Raw genomic sequence first — 25,942 nt, 5'->3', positions numbered from 1 at the left:
GGAAAATACTGTACTATTTCAGAGTAACACCTGATCTCATATCTTATATAAACAATCTTATGATCATGGAAAAACAGGGATTCAAAGCTGTGTTTAACTACCAACAAAGCCACATATTTTCATTTGAGTATCCTGCAAACACAATGCAATACAAAACAAACTCCATTTCTTCCTGTACTTAACCTGAATGATATCAGTCAAAAGTTTCACTGTTCAGTTCCTCTGGGACTAATTTACAGCTTTATAGACTACAGATCCTACAATTTGCTAGCATTTACTCTGCCATCATGTAACTCAAAGCTTTTTGGTTTGGAATCCCTATGTCCATTTCTGTTTCTTTGGTAACTAAATACTTGTGAATGACCAAAATACTAAAAGGGTCTATCAGTTCACAATCTGAATTTATTTCTGATCTGCTTTCCTCCAGGTACATTGATACTGAGCCAAATAACTTGTTTTAGATTAAGCAAGTATCTTTCAAAAAAAGAAACAGGAAACCAAAACACCAGAAAGCAACAGAAAACATTAAGCAATGTCTTGGAACTTTACTCTTAAGGTTAGAATACCTATTGAATTTCCTACCTTCAATATCCTCAAGTAAAATACATTTTGTCACCTTTTAAGTATGTCACTTCCCAGCACTTTACTGGATCTTCAACACCTTCTTTATAAACTGGAAGCCTGTGTAAATTGTGCACCAGATTAAAACCCCACCTATTCACGGGAACTACACCCCTGTCTTTAACACCCAAGACCCCACACTCGCCTTTTTTGTAATGCCACTGCATCTTAAACTCCACATGGTTGCCTATCCAAAATCTTAAAACTCTTCTTCTCTTCCAAGAGAGTCCCCATCCCATGTGCACAACTGCATTACAATGAGAAGGCTTCCACAGAGATACAGCTTATAGAGTTTTTAACTAGAGTCCTTTGAGATTGAGATCTAGCATTCAGTAACTAAAATTAAATCTTTAAGTTCATAAGCTTTAATGATAGACCTTGAAACTACAGAATAAACTGGAATCCATCACCAGCATTTTGGTCAGCTAAGGAAATCAATCTGTGAATGTAAATCAGGTAAGAACAAAATGCATTTGAAACTGTCACCTTTTATTACTGGGGGGAAGGGGGGTGGGGGGGTGTCTTAAAAAAAAAAAAAAAAAGGCCAACCAGAAAAACAATCAAAAATAAGACTGGAATGTACTGAAGATCATAAGGTGTTCCTGCTTTCCTCCCAAAATTGCAAGCTTTGAATAATACATGATCAAGAATGGAAAATTCATTTTCTGTCACTGTATATTAAATCTAGCTCTGCTTTTTAGAATGTATTAACTACTACATCATTCTCCTTATGCCTCAACTCACAGCTAATCAGAAAGGGAAATAACTCTCAGAATATCACAGAAAGAAGACACATTCTTCTGATGCTTTGCTACAATTCAATGATCACCTGGACAGCTATCATCAACCACCACAAAATATCCACTAACCCTGCTAGACACTATTCAAAAACTAATGCTGGATGAGACATCTTAGCTGCATGAGTCACACAGGCAGAGGGAAAACAATGTGCTCTGTTCCACACCACTACTCGCAGGATACTTTTTCAGGTCACAGTCTGTAACGAGTACTCTGGCTTTAATTCAAAAAGCAGACTGGTTACCTTCAAATACAACTACAAAAGACATAAAAATCACTGCTCTTCTACAAGCTCCCAGTTTCCTCTTCATTGTATCATAAATTTCAATACACAAGTGCAGACATCTTTTTGTTGCTCTCATTTCCATATTATACCTTTCTAATAAAGTAGCACCTAAGCCATGGTTGGACAAAAATCAGCTTATGTCCTCATCTTACTCTGAGATCCATTCTGGTAATTAATTGCAGGTGCTATCAGCCACTTCACTACTCAGAGTTTACTGATGCTTCCCCAACATAAGATAGATTTTCTTTCAGTGGTTGATGAATTTGCCACATTTCAATTATTTTGGCAGAAACTTTCGACTGTGCATGCCAGCCTCAAACCTTCAATTTTCTTAAATTTAAACCAAGATGGTTCATCCAGTTCCAAGAAACAAATGAAAAAATAAAAGGAAGAAATAAATATGTTGAGAAGCAAAATCATAACTTGAAACACTCTAATGACACCCTCTTCAGTAAAAGGAGTAATCTGACAGCATCCAGGATGCGCATATGGTTGCCTACATACATACATGCCTTCTATTGCTTGAGTTAAACACCTTTGAAAGCATCCAACTATTAGAAGTCTCTATCAACTACAAGTCCTGTGTGGAAATCCTTCATCCTAAACATTTTGTAGGGTTGGGGCTAAGCAAAGAGGTGCCAAAGAAAAGGGAAGGAGGCCATATAAGCAAAACTGCATGTGACAAAGAAAAGGCAAAACAAGATTTGGAGCTAGGGATAGAAAGAGTAGACTAAGAGAAACCAGTAAAGAAAGATTTTTGTCGGTTGAATTGAATCTGGAACCACTCAGATGAGGAAAATGATAAGGGATAAAGACTTGTAGGTAAGAAAGAAGTACAACTGAATCAGATTAAAGGAAATTCAGAACAGGCTGGGACCAAGTACTGGAAAGAAAAGGCAACTAAAATACACTCTCTCCAGAACCTGGAGACCAAGTTCTCAAATCCAAACATACCTCTGGCAGCAGCAAACCTAAACCTGGTGGGCAAGGTACCCCAATCACCTCCTAGTGTTGGCTCCCACAAGAAACAACCACTTATTGTTGCTCCTGATAGTCTAAGATGCCACATTTCCTTTGTCTTCTCTAAAAAAAAAGTAAAAGCAAACAAACATGAAACCTATTACAAAAATAAACAATATAAAATTTACAGAGCAAACAACTCTGTAGAATGATTTAAGACTTCTGTAATTCAAAGTTATATATACAACCCTAGACCACATTCCTTACAACAATATATGATAATATGCCAAATTTTATGGCCAAATAGTATGCTTTCTCCTTCCTCTCATGGATTTACTGCAAATGAGTTACTGTTCACTGCCTAAAGTTTGACTGGGGGGCTACTTTTCAGGACATGAACTGCCAACTGTGTTTTAGAAGGTGGAAGCCAGTCTTGTTATTAACAGAGTCAAACACATCCATGATGAATTTTCCTTTAGACATTTTGTAACGGTCTAGATCTAAATGCAACTTTCCAGTGACCAAGTCGTGTAATCAGAACTGGAACCGTTACAAAAAAAAAAGTTAGAAATATAGAAGAAAACTTTTCAGTCCAAAGTTCAAACTCATTTTAAAAGAGTTATAATCCCTAGCAGTATGTTATTATAAGGTATACAACTGATTTTTTATTTCACATCAAAACAAGCTGCACATAAGTCTTCATAGAAACTTCCCCCAAGACTACTTGAAGAAAAGAAAACCTGGCCATAACAAACTGCAGCCAGCATCAATCAAATATCCCAGAAAATTCCAAACCTTTAAAAAAAGAGGTAGCTACAACAGAGGCAGACCTAGTTGTGAGATGGCATGACTTGTTGATTCAGTGAACATGCTCTCCTAGATATTCAAATATGAAGTATTTATTTGGTACCAAAAAAATAAAACAAGTAAAACTGTTTTCTTTTTACTCTGATCTTAATAAGCTATGTCCGTTTTGTCCTCAAAGGAGAGATGGATTAATTTTTTTGAAATCACAAGATGAAGAAACAGTACAGGTCTGGATTCAAACTACTCAGTAATGAAAATTCAGAAGTCATAAATGCTGATCTCCTATTTTCTAAGATGATCTCCATACTTCAAGTTAATTCTCACTGAAAGTCAGGCAGACTACAGCCTGTAATTCACCGTGGGATGTGTGACTATTACCATGATGTTGCCACTCCCTGCTGCTCATTTCCACTCCCTCTAATCAGCTAATTAAATTAGTCATGCAACATTTTCCCAGTCAGCTTTCAGCAAAATAAACTAGATTGCTGCAAACCAGTGTCTGCAGCACCAGATTAAGGATAGAGAGTCTTATGCTAGCCCAATACCCTTAGGTCGAAACGTGGGGTGAAGGTACCAATTACTGATACAATACATTGGAGAAACGGTAGCCTCAATTATTGCTGGGGATGCGCAGATGAAAGTGAATTTTTAGGTCTGCCTGCAATTACATGAAAACATATATGCACTGCCTTCATTCTGCTGAAACTTGTGTTCTATGTTATCACCTTAGACAATGATGAACCGTAAATTCATCATTCTTCAATCCACTGAGACAGTGTCTATCTTTGAAGGAGCTGCAAGAATGGCATAGTCATCAGAAACTGAAGGAAATTCAACTAGTCAGCACTGATGTGTACTTTGGCTACAAAAATATATTTCCTTATGAAGCTTTATTGCTAACAAATGTTCCAAATCTCACAGATTCAAACGTCTGCTTGACCTTTCATATAAGAAGGCCACATTACGACAGCATCCCTACTCAGGTGCTGACAGCTTGTCTCACTCCTTTCATCTCTTCTACTTTCCTGAGCCTCTGAGACAAACTGCGCATTTTGGGTAGGTAGGGGGGTTAATCTTCTAACTAAATTACAAGTTTACACTAATTGTACATTAATGTATACTTTGATACATCATTTATGACAAACACTGGAGACACTGGAAAACAATGCTTTGTGCCTGCGTAAAAAAAGAGTCTGCTCCCAAGAGAATCACACAACTACTTGTACTCATTGGGTTTCCATATATTTTTGGGTTCTGGGTTTTACTAGAAAGACCATAAAGTTTATAATGTTTCAGCACTTCCATGTCAGGTCTGTTTCATATGAAACAGGCATCTGTGAAGTAGGGAAATATTCTTAGTCCTATTCAACAGCAGACACCGAGGCAAAGATGCCATACAACTCAGTGCAACAACAGACTTGCGGCAAAAGAGGCAATTAATAAATCTCCTAATTTTCAATTCACCAACATTTCCAGTTCCTTTCTTCTCACAGGGCTCTGTGTTGAAGCTTCGCAAACTTTGACTCAACATTGGTTTCATGGAACCAAACCACCAAAGTGCCACATGCCTCTCCCCTCTCACGTTTTAACCACCTTCGCTTCTGACATAACAGGTCACCAGCTACAATATTTTTTAAGATGACAATTCCCTTAATCAGCCAGAAGAAATTCAGTTAAGCAACAGAAGGCTTGCCTTACACTCCTCCCTAAAATCAGATTGTGCAATCACAGAAACTCTTCAGGTCTCCAAGGTGTCAGGAAAGGCACAGCCCTCCTCCTTGCTCTTGAGAGCAATCTCCCCCAGCAGTCAGGAAAAACATCAAGTTCCCAGAAGGTAAAGACTGCAGAAAAAAAGTTTATTTTGCTAACAGATGACTGTAGCTTAAGTTTTACAAGCAGGAGAGCAAATTGTTGGGGTTTACCTTTTACAGAACAGGGGAAAATAATAGGAAATACAAATATTCTTGCACATACTAAGAATACACAGTTTAAAAGGAAAAAAAAAAACAAAAAAAAACCACCAAACCTTAAAGTTCTGCCCTGCAAATTTTTTGGAAACTAGAAAAAATGTTATGGCATTAGACCTGCATTTAAGAGCATCCAGTATTATATAACACCTTCCAGCCTCAGAAGAAGACACTGCTTTTTGATTTCGCAGAAGCCCTTATATTTAGAAATAAGGGCATTTCACCAAAATAGTCATGTAAGAAACAGATTACAGATTGTTTATAAAAGCCGATTTTTCAAGGCCAGGTTGGACAGAGCCCTGGGCAACATGGTCTAAAGCGAGACATCCCTGCCCATGGCCAAGGCATCGGAAGTAGATAATCTTAAGGTCCTTTCCAAACCAAACTATTCTATGATTTTTGAAAGTTTACATTTCTCTTACATCTTGACTTGACTATTCTAAACATTAGTTATATTTAACAAATCCATAAAGCTTCAAGTGTTCCCTGTTATAATCTTTCCACATACAAACACCAAAAAAATCACTACTTTATGTCAACACAGTATGTTAGCATCATTCTTTTATTTAAATGGCTGGGAAACGGCACTTTGCTATTCCATAAAAAGAACAACTGCAAATGCCTCTAATGAAAATCTAACATTCTCCTTTCTTCTGGATCAACAATGAATGCATCTGTAGAGGAAAGAAAGCAATTTACAATAGTGTAATGATATCATTATCCAGAATCAAATACTCACCAAGAGTTGAAGAATTCATTATATCAGATATCGGCCAGCTAGCCACCCACAAACTCATTTTTGCATCTAATTTGTTTAAGAAAATTAACACAGTGATGACTAACCGATACTGTGTAGGAAGCATTTCAGTTCCTCTGCCATGAAATCATGTTTCTATGATACTATTCTAAAGTATCACAGAATTACACTTAAAAAAATATATATCTTCCAAATAAAGTATTGTTACCCCCCAACAGTATTTTTGTATAGTATCCATCACACTATCACAGATTTATTTCCTAAAGAATGACGAACAGTTTATGTATATTTGGGAAACTGGGAGATACTGCTTTGTTTCATAGTTTACATTGGAAGCTTTCAAAGCAAGTGTACAACAAAGTATGTTTTATCTCAAGAGACAGAAAAAATCCAAAATAATCTGATTCTATGGCTTTCTGGAGGGATTTTGAGAATAATCATCTATTTTACTGAAGAGGAACAGTACTGAAAGCTGCAATTCCGAGTACAGTGTAGGTACCTGTACTTTTGAACAAATTTATTGTACTCTCATGGCTCCCAGATCTCTTCCTACTTCAGCTATACAGACTTGATGGCAAGTATTCAGAAAGAATATAATAAAAAGACTGAGGATGAAGAACTTGTTATTCTAAACTTAAAGTGTCTGGCCAGTTTCAAAGGTTCTAGATTCTGTTTCACGTATGTTTCACCAACACTTGGGTCTTTTTCCAATTAAGAGAAAAAGCCCAACTGTGAATGAAGTTCATGCTTTTCCATTTAAAAAAGCTCCGAATTAGTTACATCAGGTTATGCTACAACACCACCAAACTTCACATGTCAGCAAGAGCATTATTACAATCTCTGCCAAACTGTTTAGAAATAACTAGTTATTAACAGAACATTAAATGCCCTGTTATAGATGACAAGCACACAGCAAAGAACTATACTACTGTGAGGACAGATATGGTCTAGATCGCAGAACCATGACTGACAGAGCAGCTAAAAACCTGGAGCAAAGAAAGCACCCAATAAGGCCATCTTCAATCACAGTAACAAGAGGGGTCTCAACCATGATCCATCTTCCTTCTAAAAGGTCATTCAGCTAGAAGAAAGACCACAAGAACAGACGAAATTGCACTATTACTATCCAAAGGAATACAGCCTCTCAAGCACTGCAGCAGAGGTGCGACATATTCCCTATTTCCAACTTTCAGTCACTGAAAGTATTCTCTGTTCTTTGTACCAACCTCGGCCAACAAGCCACTCCACATCCTTCAGAAACCTCCTTAGTAACTACAATTCTTTAGAAACTCAGTATTCGAAAAACTTGACAACGTATTTCCTAATTTATCAGAGTTGAAGAATGTGAATAAATAAGTAGAAGAATTCAAATATTCCAGAGAATCTAGTAATGTGGAAATTAAGAGAGATTTAAAAGGGGTGAGAGCAAGGCAGGCAGCAGAGGGGGAAGCTCCCTTTATATGTGGGGTTAGGCAAGAGAAGTGTAAGAACATAGGAAGTGAAGCCTTCTTCTCAGTGCCAATGCTACTCTGACTTTGCCTGAATAGTTTAAAGCTGTCAGTTCATTTTATGGTTTCATCAGGGTTCAGAACTCTGAAATAACCACCTCTTTTCTATAATCATACACTTTACTCCATCTGTTTCTACTTTAAGAGCCAACCCAAGAATTGTGTACCTGACAAAAGCTATTTAGTTTCTCAAAGCAGCAATTTGCTGCGTTTCCAACATTTACCAAACAGTCAGCTCTGCCTTGGGGAGTTTAGCTCTCCACAATGGGCCTCAGGTAAACACAAAGGCCACTAAAAAGATGCCCCAATAACTTGTTACATTGCAGAAGCCATTCTAGTACCTTCATGACCTGACCTGTGCTTACCAAGAATGCCATGAATTAATTAGAGACTTAAGAGTAATACTGTATTAATTCACAGGGAGAAGGAAGTTCTGTAACTTCACACTGTCCTCTCCTTGGTAGCTTATGATTCTCCCTCGATTAGCTCAACTAATCAAACTGAAAAGTGACGTTCTTGTGATGTTCAGAAACAAAGCAGAAACAGAGAAGAAATTTCCAACAGTTTTAGGTATAGTCAAACATGTTGCAAATAAACAGACAATCTTGATCGAGTATATTTCATTTACTACAGATACCTACACAGGAACCTAAGTAGGTGTTGAGGAACCATGGGTTTCCTCAGCTTCTCACACAGTTGATGGCAAATTGCAGGCACCTTCAGAAAGCAATTCAGAGTACTCAAGTCATGTCTAATTAAAACACTCCAAATCACTTTCCAAAACCATCTATTAACATCTAGCTTAAGTCTGTGTGAACACCACCCAAACTCGCTTGGCAAAGTTTGTATGAAGGATACAAACACATTCTACAAGTGCATCCGAAACAGGTTACAGTCAAGATTTTGTAGATGTTTCCTATCACTGAATGAATGCACTTAAACAAAAAGCATTCAGTTATCCATTCCATAAACCTTACATTCCATCTTGCTTGTATAACACTATCTGTGAAGTTACAAGTAGGCAAAAAATATAAACTCCTTAAAATTCACCACCAGAGTGGCAATAATATTCTTGGTGGGGGAGAGGATGGGAATAGCACCTTTAAGAAACTGAAAGCACTGTTTTATGTGGAATTAGAAAGCTTCCAAATTTGTTTATCATCTTAAAGATAAGCAAAAATACAAGGAAAAAGAACACACAACCACCAAAAAAACCCCAAACCCCAGAAGGACATTAAGTTTTACAGAGATATTTTAGTATTTTCCTTTATACATATATATGTATATTAAAATAACCAAACAAAACCAAAAACCAAACCAAACTTCAATTAACATTATACCAAATAGGCTCAAAATAAAGACCATAGAAAGCAAACCTGCATAGATGAAACAGGTGAAATCTCAACATAACAGTGTCAATTTTCACTTTACCTTTCAGGGAAATGGTTCATGAACTATCTCTTAATTGTACAGCAAGTAAAAAGTTCTGCTTAATGGCTGGGACTCATTTCAAACTTCTCTAATAAAGTGACCCACAAAACTAGACACGTATTAGGTATTCTCTGTATAGATTACAAGTGCATAGGAAGACAAATGGCTGTCCTCAAGGAGAAGAAGCTGACAAGTGATGTAATATTGGCTTGGTTACCACCACACACTTGTTTAATCTATTCATGACCAGGTTTCATTTCCCATTTACCTTGCTCTTTCCACACTCCCATACTTTAAATATTCATTAAGTGTGAGAACACACAATGAATAAAGTTTGTCAGGAAAAAAATATATACAGTCTAATGCACAGTCTGTTGAGTAAAGCATATGTAGCATATGCACAAACACCACACAAACCCACGCAGTTTTTTCTTCTTTAAAAAAAAAACCAGCAAACAAAACAAAACAAAAAAACCCACAACAACATAAGCATGACAGATAACTAGGTAATAAATGGTGTTACTGGCAATCTTCTGGCAACAGCAAGCAATAATTAGAGGTCTCTTGCTGGTCTTCTATGCTAATGCCTGTGGTAGCATTCAAAATTCATACTGAAAAGTAGCAAGACACTAACAATGAGAAGTTTAAATTTTCCTTTATATAGACTAAATTAATAAACATTCAAACATACAATCTCACGGTCTAACTCCTACTGTAGTAACTATTCCCACAATACACATCAATTCCTCTGCCAGACTGCACACATGAATGTTTTTGTTTGCATTTTGAACTAAAAAAAATCATGAAGATTTGACAGTTTTTGCCTCAATAGGTGGAAGGGGGAAATGCAGGGGAGAGAAAACCAAGCAAATTGGAAGCAGACAGCATTTCCCAAACTCAGAAGTTAGGTTGTTGTGAGGAAGTTTCTTAGTTCTGGTTTTAAACACAGCATTCTAACTCCTCCAGAGGATTTTTGTCCTGAAATGCAGTGTGAAATGCACAAAGAAAACTGCAGTTTCAAGACTGCAAGTGCACGCACCCCAATTTCTCAAATCATACCCTCCCACTGTTGACTCCTAAGCATGTAACTCAACTGACTTGAAACTTCTCAAGTCGCAAGTCTTCTAATTCATCCTTTCACTTCAACTCCCTACACAGTTTGTAGATCACGTGTAACAACATCCAATATAGCTTTAAAATGCAATTTCCAGTACTGGTGTCATTTCAACTGTTAATGTTCTAGCCGCGAAAAAAAAAAAAAACAAACCAAAAAACAACAAAACCAAAACAACCCAAAACCAACCTCTCAAACTTCAGACTTCCACAGCCATTTACACCATTTACAAGCATTTACTGGTTCCATTCTGCCAGTAAATTATCAGTCATAATAAAGAACTCGTTCAACAGCCATTAAAAGTGCTAAAATTGAGAGCATTCCTTCATCATTCAGCTTACCAAAGCAAAAAAGCAGTAACATCTTCTTGCATCAAAGCAAACCAACTCCTTTCTTCCAGTAATAGAGACCTTGGATCCAGCAACCACACACAAAGGCAAACAGCACTCAAAACCGTTTCTATAGCACTGAAAAAAAAACAACTTTTAACATATCCGAAAAGATAAATAGCTACATGACACTATTTAATCCTAAAATATTCATTCAAATATGTAAGCATTTCTTAAAATTTCTCAGCTATCAAATTTAACAGCACAAAGGTCTAACTCGGACCAATCTTTCCAAAAGAATAAATCCCTCTTGTAAATTAAGAAGCTGAATAAACGCTTCAAAGGAAATATAGAATGTGATTTGACACATTCTTTTAAAATTGCTGATTATGTGTTCAAATGATGGCTTACACTCAGTAATTCTGGTTGTTTCTGAGGACCAAAAGAATATGGATAGAAAATAACAGAATGAATAGTCCTTCCTGTACTATCTTTCCAGCACTGAAGTGAATGAAATTCATCAGAACTACATGAGAATGTTTTCTCCGACGCAGTACAACAGCTTCTAATAACCTGAAACTCAGCTGTTTACACAAATGTCTGCATTTATGTTGAAGTGGTCAGTAATTTGCCAAGTTTAAGAATTATTAATGCCTACAAGCATTGCAGCTCACCTCAAACACCTAACTTGAGGGAGGTGACTGGTGTTTATGTTTGAAAATGGTTTTCTTGATTCATTCATATACAGCACCATTAAAGTTTTTCCTTTCCCTCTAAATATTGTTGCAGCATAGAGTTCCAAATAATTGCTTTTACTTATATGTTTAAGGCTTTAAAGGATAAAGAATTACTTAAAACAATCATCACTTCACCTACTACTGAAATAATAAATTGATACAAACCCATGAAGTCCTGCAGACAAGTACTACAAAAGCATTCCATTATACAATTTCAAAAACTATTATGTGATACAAGTTACAATTCACACCTAACCATACACAGAAGCACATTAGGAAAGCACAATAGAATAAAGAGAAATAAACAAATCTTTGCAGTCTGTCTGATACTGCTGCTTCTTGAAAGACAGCACCTCCACCTGGGGCATGAATTCAGGACTGATTCAGGAGACAAGCACTCTATCTACCAAATCAACAACATAACTTCTTGCAACAGCCCCAGTTTCACTTGGAAATCTTGCCGAAATACCAGCCAAGCCCAGCCTTGATTAGCCTGCAATGAGATCATAGCTTGAGAAGGTATGACTGTAAAGCTGATACTAGTGAGTTTATTTAAATGATGTATCAACTTTTCTTGCAATGCATAAACTACAGTGTTTTAATATTTATTGTAATAAGGATAATGCTGGCTGCAGAACATAGTCTGAAGGATATCGTTAATACAGGACGTGAAATGACTTTCCATCCACCACCCTCAACCAATGCTGTGACTGACACTACAAGTTGGGCATTTCAGGTAAGAGTCATTTTAAAGTAAAAGTAATCAAGATAATGCAGCTATGGGAGATTTTCACAAGATTCACATTTAAGCACCTCAACTTTTCATTATTTCCAGTAAGATCTCCCCTCTTGAGAGTTTCTTTAAGAAGAGGTAAAAAAAACCACCCCAACACAACAACTGAGGCTTGTGCGACTTCTCATTAAAGTTCTTGAAGTTGTCATTTCACCTTCTGTTGAAATACACGTTGCTATAAAAAGAGAGTCCTTTCAAGATGTCAAATTAGGCAAGAACAAGCTGCCTGTAGGCAATTTTTTTGAATGTTATCATATACACATGCAGAGATCAGAAAAAATGTCAAGCATTTTTTTAAAGGGACATTATAAAAGTCATAACAAGCAACACCACTAAAATACTTTTTTCCTTAAATATTAGCAACACCACATGCACATGGGTGAGGCGAGTTTTAGAAGACCAGCTACATTTAAAGATCGAGCAAGCTGTATCACGCACTGTTTTTCTCTGTACCTACTGCAGCAACAACAAAAAGAATAAGGAAAAAAACTCCAACAAAGTACCAAAAAACACCCCAAACCCAAACCAGGAGCGTTGCACCTGGCAGGTGAACTCAATAGTCTGCTTATTTGGTTCAGCACTGTTTCTCCAAAGAGAAATATTATTGGATACATAGAATAATACTACATTTCCATCATAAAACAAAATGCTATCATGAATCAGAGAAGCTTTCCCACTCAGCAAGGGCAGGGCCCATTACCAGGCACTAGCAGCAAGACTGTGGCTGACCTCTCTCCCAAGGCAAAGCACTTTCCCTACTGACATTAACCATAGAACAGTTTGGGTTAGAAGGGACCTTTAAAGGTTATCTAGCCCAATCCTCCTACAATACACAAGGACAGAATTCCAGTGGCTGAGCACACGCTCATCCCCCTGCTAAGGCTGGACACATTTTTCTCCTCTTTAACATTGCTTTCCCCTCCCTTATTATTGGTAGTTTGGTAGATCAAAGAATACTCTGTTTTAATTAACTAGATAGCCAGGTAATAAATCCCCAAATAGTGTTTGCAGCTCTTCTTGCCCTAGACTCTCGCTACAATATTGGTAATAAAATTATTCCCTTCCTGTCAGCAAGTGAAATAGCCACACAACCAGGGAAACTACCACCACCCACGAGGTATGATACACAGAAAGTGCTGCAAAATGAACATACACTTGTTGTTTTTAAAATTACAGTATTTTCTGGTGCTACTTTTCTGACAGTTATAATAGTTGTGCTACATATGCTAAGGAAAGCAGGATATATTTACACCAGAGACGTCCCAGCATTTACATAGAAGTGTAACTTTCTTCAAAGGTTGATCTTGCTTTTGAGACAGGAGACAGACAGAATTCTAGAAAACCCCCGTAAGCAGCTGCTAGCTGAGACTCCATTCACACCTTGCCACATTCCTCTCCTTAAAAAGCAGCAGTTGGTGTCATCCATCCTCATTTCCCCAGAGCCACCCTGGACCAGAGTGAGACAGAGCTTCATAGCCAGCTCACACGTAAGCACAGTTTGGATCCACAAAACCAATTTTCCCAAAGGTATCCTGAAGGATTTGGGCAAGGTCTTCCTGCATCCCCCCCACTGACCAGCCACCAGCCTACTTGAGAAGGGATGGCACATACCAGACAGAGAAGTGCAGGTGAAGCAGCATCTTCTCATCCATGGCAGCCTGGCAATCCCCCGCATGCACGCAGGAAGGGGATAACTCAAGTTCAGCCAAGAAGAGACAAACTTTGCATCTCCCACTGCAAGGAGGGGCTGTTTTAAGCCCCACTATTAAATTATTCACCCCAGTAGCTTTCCACTGCTGTAAGTGGTACAGAAGAACACAAAACCCAACACCCACATGAGTGGGTCAAATCAAAAGGAAGGTTTTGCAGCTGAAGAACTGCAGCCCTGGGGACATGGGGGACATGAGCTCCAGTCCCTGGTTTCAAAACTACTTCTGTACACTTGCATCCAACAGCAGCAAATGAAAACACCCCAAAATTTAGACCCAAGGATCCAGGTTGTCAGCACCAATGCATCTGGGTTTCTCTTCCACACAGCAGCACGGTTTTAGGAGGTATCAAGGCTATGTATGGTTCCACTTAACTATTCCTTGGCAACAAACCTAATTTACAAGGTTCCCATACCCAGACACTTCTCTCCAGGTACCACAGCCACATCCTCATGCCACAAATCATAGAATCACAGAATAGTCAGGGTTGGAAAGAACCTTAAGATCATCTAGTTCCAACCCCCCTGCCATGGGCAGGGACACCTCACACTAAACCATGCCACCCAAGGCTCTGTCCAACCTGGCCTTCAACACCGTCAGGGATGGAGTATCCACAACTTCCCTGGGCAACCCGTTCCAGTGCCTCACCACCCTTACGGTAAAGAACTTCCTCCTTATAATCCAGTCTAAACTTCCCCTGTTTAAGTTTTAACCCATTACCCCTTGTCCTATCACTACAGTCCTTAAATAATACTTCAGCTTGTTACTTAATACCTAGGTAACATTATGAATACGTATCACTTTAGATGCAGCACTTCTTTGCCATTTCCAGAAAGGGGGAATTATTTGATCTGGCTAGTACAGCTAGCATGCACAGTATGTAGCTCCTTTCTCCTTTCCTCAAATGCTCCCAGATTTGATATTGTGCAATTCAGGGCACTGGTAAGAAGCCAACAGGCAGGTAGTAATTTTTCAGTATGTACACCATCTGACGGTGACCACTGTTTCTTGAAAAGCAGGCAAGAGATCTAGGAAGATGGTTTCAAAAGTCCTAACTTGGTAAGTCCATAATGCAGATGTTTCAAGGGTGGGAGAAGGGAACCAACCAGACAACTCACAATGAGACAACTAAAAAGTAAGATTTGAAGAATTTCTGCCATGGATTAAACAGGACTTGTTGATCTCTGACACTCTCTGTGCACTTCTAAAATGGGAGCAGGCAGAATCCACAGGGCATGTAAACAAAAGCATGTATCTTTCTTACAGATCTTGAGCAAAATGTGCTTTGCCAATGTGGATTTTTCTTACCCCAACTACGTATGAATCTATTTTAAAGTGTTTTCACTGCACAACAAGAAAGCTGTCTTAACAGCAAAACCCAACAATTACTGGTTAAGTCAAAACACACCCAGATGAAAAACATTTTCTAGAAAACGTGATGTATGTCTTTAACTCTTGCCGGATACACTGAGATTAAAGTTGTGAGTATGCAAGGACATAGAAAACAGGTAATGAGAAAAAAAATACAAGGCAACCAAAAAGTGCCTGTGTACCCATGAGCCTCCTCCTGCTCCCTCTTCGGCCACTATCCACACCACCTTTTGTTCAAAGGAGGAGGGAGATACAAAAGGTTATCCTAATTACTGTGAATTTGCAAGTGCAGAGGCACCTGACAAAACTCGGCCTCGGACCCGGGAGTTCTAACCTCCATACCCTGGAGCGCCAGGAGCACTGTGGGGAATGAAGGGCCCAGCACCGGGTTACGGGCTGCGCTGGAAACAGTGGGATCCCCTATAGCGCCCACAACGCCTGCACTAGGTTCTCAGCGGGGAACAAGAGCGACCAGAGGCAACAGGTCGGAGAGGGAGGCTGACTGCGCCTAACAACCTGTTGGCCTCAGACCTGCTCGGATGCGCCCCGGGCCGGGCGGCGAGTGCGGCAGCACCCTCAGGTCCCGTCTCCCCGGGCGTTAACGGCCGCCTTGGCCTCTCGGAGCGCCGCCGTGAGGGAGCCGGCCCGGCGGCACCTGCGCTGGGGCCGGCGGAACCGCGGCAACCGCCCCCCGCCCCGCAGTGTGCCCCGGGGGGCGGGCAGGCAGCGTGGCTGGGCCAAGCCCGCTGCCTCCGCTGGGCTGTCACCGCCAAAATGGAGCCGGCTGGACCCACCGCCCCGCCCCCCCCCCGGCGCCTCTCACCTTGGTGATGATGAGGGGCTCCCCGTGCTCCCGTCCGCCCTTCAGGGTGAAGCCCCAGGGAGCCCCGCCGGTCAGCTGCACCTCCACCAGCTTGTAGCCCTCCGCTGCGCGCTGCTCCACCATCACCACCACCGGCCCCGGTTCCACCAGCACGGTGCCGAGCCGCGGGTCGCCGCCAGCCAGCCGCTCCCGTCCGCTCCGCAGCCCCACGTCCTCCATGGAGCACCCGCGCCGCCAGCGGCGCCCGTCGTGCCCGGGGCTCTCCCGCCTCTGCCAGCCACTGCCCGGTGACCGCCAGCCGGCCGCAGCCCGCGGAGACACCTACCCGCCCCGCCGCACCGTCCAGCCCAGCCCCATCGGCAGTCAGAGGGCCGCTCCCGCCCCTCTCCTCCTCCTCCTTCTCCACAGCCCGCGGTATTGCCTCACGCCGAGGCCAGAACCCGGCGGCGGCAGTGGCGGGGTGGGGGCAGCTCCAACTTGTGGCAACTTGGCGGCGGGGCAAACGCCGCTGAGCAACGCCGGACACCGGGCGGAGCGCAGCGAGGCAAGGAACCCTCGACTCTCTCCTTCCCTCCTTTTCTCTCGCCCCAAAAAGAAGGCAAAACCCTCCTTCCCCCGCGGGCTTCCCCAGCGGGGGAGCCGTTAGCCCCTCCCCAAAAGCGGGCAGCCCCGCAGAGCGATCCCCCGGGTGAGAAGTTGGAGGAGGGGGAGAGGAGAGCAGCAGCGGGCCAGCCGCCAGACAAAGGCGGCGGCAAGAGGGTACGCAAGCCCCGAGTCACGCCGGGGCCGTGCCTCCCGGCCCCGCCACACGCAAGGGGCGGCCGCGTTTCTCCTTCACGCCCCGTCCCCAAACAAAAGCGGGGAGCAGGTGGAGAACAGCTTCCCCGCTCCAGTCCTACGGGGACTGTGGGGAGGGGGGATCGGGGGTAAGGGCAGCCGGCTGCTGCGGCCTGCCCTCGGCCAGGGATGCCCCGCCCTCGCGGTGCCAGGCGGCAACGGGCCGCGCCGCGCCGGCCGGGGAGTGGAGGAAAGGAGAGCGGAGGGACGGCCCATCCTGCCTCGCCACGGCGCTCGGAGAGGGCTGCCGGCAGGGGGAGGGTTAAAAGTGTTGGGGGCGCCGGAGGGAGGAAGCCGGGCAGCATGGAGGGAGGGCAGGTCAGGGGGCAGCCGCAGCGGGGGCCGAGGGAGGCACTTCCCCCCGGCCGCTGCCCCCGCCCCGTACTGTCTCCACCACCTGTGGGGCGGGAGGGGCCGTGCCCAGCCAGCCTTCCTCGCTGTCCCTCCGAGACCCTCTAGCGGCAGCCGGGGCCGAGGCGGGCTAGCTGAGCTGAGCAGAGCTGAGGCGAGGCCCGGGCCTCGGGAGCGCTGCGCCCGCCTTCGCTGCTGGCCTAGGGTGGCTAACAGTTCAGAAATCAGATTTCTGTATTTTGAATTACACCTTTCTGTTGCCTTTCCTCCTTTAATGTTACCAATGGAAAACTAATAGACCTCTCTATAAAGGTCCTCATACACGTAAGGTTGACAAGCCAAAGCAAGACAGGAATTTTCTTTTGTAAGATTGGACAAATTTCACATCTTTTATATTCTCCTTCTCTGTGGGATTTGAAGCTTGTTCAGAACCCAGCTGGAGACTTGTACTTGTGCTCTTCTTAAAATATTGTGATAGTTTTATTACTTGAATTTCTGCAGCTTCTGCCAGTCTTCATAAGGTTTCAGATAAAGAGCAAAGGATTTAGTAAATGTATTCTAAAATACTACTTTTCATTTCTGTGATAAGAAAACCAATGGTGACTGTATTTGTCTAGCAAAAGCCTCAATGACAAAATCCCTTACATCTTACACCTGTCAAATATTGTCTGACTATACAGAAGTTAGCAGCGGAAGGTAGAAATACATCAGGGTGCCATATATGCACCATGAAGAAGGAAGTAACAGACTTTTTCATATGAAGGACTGAGAATAACACAGGTATGACCAATGTGGTGTAAGAAGGATATCTTTCTGTAATAACATGTGCCATTAACATTATCAATGATACTTTGTAATGATACAGAAAAGTTGCCCAAATGCCTCTTCCTGCCATGCAAAAGGAGCTGTCGGACTTAATGAAGGCATAGCTCCCTCAAACCCAGTTTGCAAGTCCCTGCTCTGTAGCAACATAAGCTTTCTGCAGTAAACCAGGCTCCTTCTACAGAGGTTCACCTGGTTCCCTACCTTGGTACTTGAAGCTTCATTAACAATTCCAAGTGAAATTTTCTTCTACAGAATTGACTCAGCCTTTATTCTTTCTGTTGCACAGGTCACATAGCTGTTCCCTGTTTAGTCACTGAGATTACCAAAACTCTGAATAAATGTCTTTATAGTAGGATTGTCTTCAAACAGTATCAGGCATGGTTTGCTCTTAAGGCACAGCCTGTTCTACCTTTGTGGCTAGACACATGTCTTTTCCTTAAGATACCCTGCATTGAATTGTGCAGGGTACCTGCAGGATGACTCTAGAACAGGATGTTTTACCGTCGGTCTTGGACCCTGAATCCCAGCAGGGGTTTTTTCCCCCTCCAGCAGCTGAGAATTTGAAAGGAGAGGCTTCTGACTCATAGTCACAGAGTAAAGACTATGTTTGTTACCACTCCTTTCCCGGAGCTAACCACCAAACATCACAGTTTGGTGGAAAGACAAAGTGCCTCTGCCTCAGCCATTTGAAATTAAAAATTCATGCCCTGGGGCATGCATAGCGCATTGACAATTTGAGCTAAGATGCTGGGCTATAAAATGGAGCAGCTGATCCATGGCACATGTTCTGCTCTGTCAGCTCAGTTACAGGGATTGCAACCTCCAGTAAAAATGCAAAGCAGACTCGTACGTATCCTCAGTGGCACTGGCCAAAATAACCTAGCTATTTGATAATTGTACCAATGCAGCTTCTTATATGTAATCAGCTGCCTGAGTTGCTGGAGAAATACTATGGTAGTCACCAGAGGTGGAAGACATCTTTATAGATAAAAATGTATGTACAGTGTGTTCTCCACACAGTGAAGACAAAAAGATTCAAAAAACTATTCAAAAAACTATTTTCTGAAGTTTTGTGCGAATACTATGAATCCAGTGAGAATACTGGCAGAACTCAGAGGAAAAATGGGTTACAGGATAGGAGTTATGGAGTTGCATCTTATTCCCAGAGAGCTCTTTACCGACATCAGTTCCACTGGCACAGCAATATTACTGTTGAAATCTGTAGGGCATATCAGGGTGAAGTTTCCTGGCAGGATCAGAGCCTGGGGGCATGATGCTTTCTGTAGCTGAGGTAACTGCTTCATAAACAGGCTACTTTTGATCGGGCAGCATGTAGTGAACACCAACCCTGAGGTTTCCTTTGTTGGTTTGGTTACCAATTTTTACCCATAAGCTCTTAACCTGTTTATGGCTGCTTTTCTAAGACAGCTCCATGCCATCAATCTATTATTTACGTATTTTTTACAGAAAGGGCAAGCCCCTCCTTCATTGCCTATCCCTTCTAAATAGTATTAGCCATCAAATGCAGCCCTCCAGTCATGCAATTCAGCCCACCACATTTCAGCAGTAGCTATTATTAGATCATGGCTTCCCACCTGTACAATGCCTTCCTGCTCCTCCCTCTTTGAAACTCTAGTGTCTTTGAAAATAACCATCACAAAGACCAAAACAATTGAAACAGTGATAAGAAGTTCCTTAGTGGATGGATTTTTTGATCAAGTAACTCTAGGTTTGGCAAGCTGCTGACAGTTTATTGTGGAGTCTGAAAGTCCTGAGAACCTGGAGAAACAGGTTGGGTAGCAGCAGCCCAGGAGACAGACATCCTGGCATAGCTGGGAATTAGGAGGGTTTCCTTTGGAAATCTGCCATGTTTTTACTGATGGATTCAGCATAATCATGCTCTTCCACAAAACACTTTGATTTCAACAAATTATCCATTTTCCCAGAATGAAAAATACAATGTTGAAAAACTCCAGCAGGATGTCTCCTGTATGATTCAAGCACTTGTAAAACCTTTCCCAAATGTGTTGTGTTTCTCCTGCATTGCAAATAGGGCTTCATCAACAAATAATTAGGGCTGAAAAACCTTCAGAAGTTCTTGACCTTTCAGATAAATGTATGTTGAATTCTTCAGTTCTTTAGGACCAAAACCCAAAACCCCCTCAATCCCAACCTTGTGTATTCACTATCTAGGATTTTTCTAAAGCTGATATTTGTGAAAGAATAGCATTTCATATTATACTGTGGTGTTTCTAACCCCATGGGATTTTTTATTCAAAATTTGTTCAGTTCTTATAATCCTTATAACATTACATATTGCTTTATAGATTTATATAAAAATATATTTAATTAAGTAAATACATGTTATCATATTTTACATATTATTATAATAAATATAAATATATAAATATATAGATATTTTTTATATATTGTATTACATATATGCTTTATACCTCAGAGCGATTTTTTGAGGGTGAGAGCATGCACTGCAGAACAAGCAGCAGCTACGAGCGACCAGGAAAAAAAAAGATGAAGATTTGCTAACAATAATATTCTTTGAGACCTGTTAGACCTGTAGCCAGAGAAGAAGGAGATGAGTCCAGCACAGATTCCTGTAATCCATAGCCTACTTCAGGATTTATAAATTTCATGATTTTGCATGATAACAAGATCGAAAGTCAAAGGAAAGGGTAATAGCAACTCCTCATGCGGTTGTAGAGTCAGAATGCAACACTGAGGAGGTGAATAGGTAACCAGCCTTCCCTAGGGATGGGGTTTTCAGCTTGTAGTCAAATTCAGGCACAACTAAAGCCATGCCTTGGACTGTAGTCCCTCTGGTATCTGTATACCTGTTCCTTTTCCGGTTCCTCCATTAGGGCCCTTTGTCAAATCATATTACAGCATCTCAGACTATCACTTTTCAAATAAACGAAAAAGCAGAGTGAGAGCACACAGGCTGAAGCACTGGTACATAACATCCTGTACTGTTTCATTGTTAGCAGGCTAACTAAACAATGCTTGGACACAGTTTGGGAAATAACATGGGACAGTGACTGTTAGTATGAGATAGTATGTGTGAAACTACCCTTTTTTATTTGGAAAAAGAGAATTCTGCTGTGTATGCATACATATATATATACACGCACACTATATAGCTGTATTTGGTCGTATGTATCTGTGTGACAACTTCATTAACCTGGAAATTGTTTTGCTTCATGAATTTCTGTCATTTCAGTGACGCATCACTTGTAATATTTATTCTCCCTACTGAATTTCTGGTCATGGTACATTAGAGAGTGTTTCTCATTGTCCATCTTCTTAGATAACACATGCCATGTGGTAACATTCACTATACAAACTGTGCTATGCCACTTGCCCTTATGTGTCAAAAACCAGGTACTGGCCCATTTTAATTACATGAGTGACATAGCCTTGGAGGCTTACAAGAAGTCTTTAATGCGTTTAAACTCCGATATCACTGCATGTTACGTCTAAATTCTGTACTTGATGAAGATGATTACTGGAGTAGGGGTGGCCAGGAAAAATGCCAAAGGGAGGGTTTCAAATGCTCTTTTTGCAGAGAATGCTCTGAAGACTTTTGAAAAGGTAGATAGACAGCAAGAGGCCAGAGTATGCATGAAAGCAGACAAAAGCCCTGTAATCTGGTATTTTTCACTTGGACTTTGTCTTCATTTTCTAGCTAACCCCAAGCAAACCTTCCTTTTTCTGTCTATCAGTCAGCAATGTCTAAATAAATCTCTCAGTGCATTCTATAAAGAAACACAATTCATTTATTACAAATGACCTTTCTACTCTCAGCTTGGTTACACAGAACATGAACTGCATCCAGGTGGAGGTCATAGGATGTGGCATATTGTGAGAGTCCATCTATGCATGTGTACAGCATGAAGTAAATGTTGGCTGGGTTTTTTTTGCAGTGCTAAGGCAGTTTGCCCTGAAGTATCAGGTATACACAAGAGGCTATGGTCCAGCAGTACCAGATCTGTGATACTACATGAATTTGGTGATTTTAGGGCTGATATGTGGCTGGTTTGAGCATGCCCAGAAGTCCAGAAGGCAGAAATTCTGTAGACTGCTGTGCCCCTTTATACTAAAGGTATAGGTGCGGTCTCCTCTCAAGGCAGAACAGTTAGCAGTTTATGGGATGTTTGAGGGAATCCAACTGTCTTACAACGAGAAAAAGTGCCAGATTAGCTTTTCCTGGCTTCTGTTGGACTTTAAAAGGATAATATAGTCAGAGGTACAGCTTTGTTAGCCTGAATTTTGTGTAAAGCATACTCATGTAAGTGGGGCATAATGAGTAACATCCTGAGGAAACAGATGCCTGGGGCATGGAAAGGAGGAAGTATTGCTCATCTTCTGTGATAATATAGGTCCTATTACAAACCTAGTTTAATTTCATAGAATCATAGAATAGTTAGGATTGGAAAGAACCTTAAGATCATCAAGTTCCAGCCCCCCTGCCATGAGCAGGGACATCTCACACTAAACCATATCACCCAAGGCTTCGTCCAAACTGGTCTTGAACACTGCCAGGGATGGAGCATTCACAACCTCCCTGGGCAACCTGTTCCAGTGCCTCACCACCCTCACAGGAAAGCATTTCCTCCTTATATCCAATCTAAACGTCCCCTATTTAAGTTTTAACCCGTTACCCCTTGTCCTATCACTACAGTCCCTAATGAAGAGTCCCTCTCCAGCATCCTCGTAGGCCCCCTTCAGGTACTGGAAGGCTGCTCTGAGGTCTCCACGCAGCCTTCTCTTCTCCAGGCTGAACAGCCCCAACTTTCTCAGCCTCTCTTCATACAGGAGGTGCTCCAGTCCCCTGATCATCCTCGTGGCCCTTCTCTGAATTTGTTCCAACAGTTCCATGTCCTTTTTATGTTGAGGACACCAGAACTGCACACAATACTCCAAGTGAGGTCTCATGAGAGCAGAGTAGAGGGGCAGGATCACCTCCTTCGACCTGCTGGTCACGTTCCTTTTGATGCAGCCCAGGATACGGTTGGCTTTCTGGGCTGCCAGCGCACACTGAAGCCGGCTCATGTTCATTTTCTCATCGACCAGCACCCCCAAGTCCTTCTCCTCAGGGCTGCTCTGAATCTCTTCTTTGCCCAACCTGTAGCTGTGCCTGGGATTGATCCAACCCAGGTGTAGGACCTTGCACTTGGCATGGTTAAACTTCATGAGGTTGGCATCAGCCCACCTCACAAGTGTGTCAAGGTCCCTCTGGATGGCATTCCTTCCCTCCAGCGTATCAACCGAACCACACAGCTTGGTGTCATCGGCAAACTTGCTGAGGGCGCACTCAATCCCACTGTCCATGTCAGTGATGAAGATGTTGAACAAGACCGGTCCCAACACCGATCCCTGAGGGACACCACTCATTACTGGTCTCCAGCTGGGCATTGAGCCATTGACCACAACTCTTTGTGTGCGGTCATCCAGCCAGTTCTTTATCCACCAAGCCAGTTCTTTATCCACCTTAATTTCTTTTCAAAGTCTGAATTATGGTGTATTAGGGTACACAGATTTCTTTTGGAACACTGAATTTTCTGAAGCTGTTTTAGGACCAACCAATATCTTGAAGTCGTATTCCCAGGAAGGTGTCTAATGGGAGTGGCTGAATCAGCCAAGCTATAATATAAATGTATAATGTAGTTGTATTGCTCACCTGAATGTAAGCTACTTTGGATATTTAGGGGTTAGTCTCATTACTTTGTCCACCCTGGACTCTGAAGTCCACCTTCAACAATTCATGATCTTCAGTCCTGAAGAACAGAAAAGTCAAAAGAGTGGATCTTAAGTGCTTTGTGCACTATAACGTTTCTGCTGCTATTGCTGCCTTTCCTCTTGATTACCTAAGCCAGCTAAGCCATGCTTTTAAGCTTTCTGCTCATTTCATAAACTACCAGACAGCAGTTTGTGGAGCAGACAGTTGCAGATTTCCTTCACACAGTCTGGTGGTGCTGTAGGGTTGACTTCTGGCCATGTGGCTACTGGAATGTAAAGAAACTCATGGAAAGTGATGCTCATGGGACTTCAAAGGGGTGCAATGGCTGGTCTCTGTGGGCTGGACTGGGACTACACACTTTGTCAGAATTCCCTTCAGTACTTGGTTGCCATGTTCAAAAAGACCATCTAACTGGCCATGATACACTGACATTTTTAGCAATTTAATTAAGAGCCTTGGAGAGTTCTTGCATTGTAAGAGATGTGAAATTAGTGCTGTAATATATTTTGATTTGGTTACACAGACTGGCTTGGGAATAGAGGTTTTATGAGATGATTTTCTACTGCTAATGGGCTTTGAAAATGTATTTCTGGGTGGTAGGAGATATAATCTAGCAAGATGATCTTAAGGTCCTTTCCAACCCTAATGATTCTATAATTCTATGATCCCACAGTCTAACAATCATTACAAGGATGTAACAGTATCCCACCTAATTTCTCCTGAGGGAACCAACTAATGTAACCTATAAAAGAGTGCAGAAGTAGCTAGGCCTATGATACTTTGGAAAATACTGCAGACAGGATAGACATTCAACATCTTGTAGGGTACCCTCTACATGCTTACAAACATTAAGATCCAATTTTTAGTTCCTATGCAAACTGTGTCTCATGTAGTCTGCGTAGGTGTGGGACAAGGTCTCTGTATTACATGTATGCTGAAAGGAAGATATCTTTTTGTTCTGTGAATTAATGATTAATGGTGGAATTTGTCCAGAAATGTGGCCACAAAATCTGTCTTAATGTGGCTTCAAAGACTGTAATATTCTTAGCATTGGCATAGAGAATTCAGGATTTTGTTCTTCCAATCCCTAAGCAAAAACTGTTTTCTCTAGTTTACAGATGCATTTTTCTACTCAGTCATTTTGTACTTCATCCATATAAACCTCATTTCCTAATTTAAATGCATAATAGGCACAGTTTCAATAACTAATTTATGTACGTTTCTTCACAAAAGTCAAGTAGGGTAACATTTCCCCACAGAAGGTGTATAAAAAATCTGTAAAATACGTGTAACACAATTGCATCAAATATACAGAATTACTGAGCTATTCATTGTACATACTTATGTTTTCATTCTTAAAGAAAACAAAAGAACTCAAACATTCTTGTTTTTATGCAAAGGAGACACATTCATTCTCATCCTTTTAAATTAATGTTCAGCACACTTAAATGTAAATGAATAATTTACAACTCTGTAATTACATTAAGATCTCTGAGGGAAGGGAAGCAATACCTCTGTTTTTCTTCCAGTTATTTTTAATGGAGTCTGTAGCTGTTATGGCAGATGTTGAATATCACTATTGTTCCAATATCCCTACCTAATTTACAGAAAAATTGAAATCGAAATAATGGGATGTGAATTTCCCCATTCATTTCAGTTAGGCATGAAGTGTTAATGCCAGTTTAAAATTAGCTTTAAAAATTAGTACTGATAATTAAGGGAGGACACATCTTCTCTTTTCTTCCAAACTAAATCTAATTGTGTAAAGTCTGTGTGGATAAAATGAAAAACCATGCTAAGCATGTAGAAGATTTGTATGTTAAGGTCTTTAAAAACATATTGTAGGATCTGTTGGGGAGATCATAACTGGTTTATTGCATCCATTTAGCTTGAAGACAGACTCAACTTTTGTCAATTTGGGATCTGTTAGGTAATGTGTAAAAAGACCATAAGATCATGAATCATTGACAAAATATAGTTTGGAGCTGTAAATTCAGTGAGTGATGGACTGGACTGTAAACACAAACAGAAATAAATTCTCCTCTGTCTCTATATCCATAAATTCCCTTCTTCTTTTTAAACAACTGCTGTAGTCCCAGATTTAATTAGAACAGTGATTAAAGTATCTGTAACTGCATGCTCAAGCACACTCCTTAACAGCAG

General features: G+C 41.3%; 1 protein-coding gene across 4 annotated transcripts in view; it reads right to left on the bottom strand.

Annotated features, from left to right (window-relative positions):
• SHROOM2 (shroom family member 2) overlaps positions 1-16,359 on the bottom strand; it is a 125,930-nt gene extending 109,571 nt beyond the window's left edge. For 3 of the 4 annotated variants that reach the window (XM_061459882.1, XM_061459883.1, XM_061459884.1), the window contains exon 1: positions 16,012-16,358. In XM_061459882.1, coding sequence (XP_061315866.1) covers positions 16,012-16,230 — 219 coding nt within the window. In that variant the 5' untranslated portion in view covers positions 16,231-16,358. Of the gene's footprint in view, positions 1-16,011 lie in introns of all 4 variants that reach the window. The other variant, XM_061459887.1, reaches the window with a different exon arrangement.
• Positions 16,360-25,942: the final 9,583 nt, after the last annotated feature.

This window comes from Pezoporus flaviventris, unplaced genomic scaffold (assembly GCF_033815535.1).
Source record: "Pezoporus flaviventris isolate CSIRO_AGI_PZ_B2104156 unplaced genomic scaffold, CSIRO_AGI_Pfla_v1 ptg000030l, whole genome shotgun sequence".
NCBI classification, from domain to species: domain Eukaryota; kingdom Metazoa; phylum Chordata; class Aves; order Psittaciformes; family Psittacidae; genus Pezoporus; species Pezoporus flaviventris.
The sequence above is the reverse complement of the archived record's forward strand: the minus strand, read 5'-3'. Positions and strand labels throughout refer to the sequence as shown.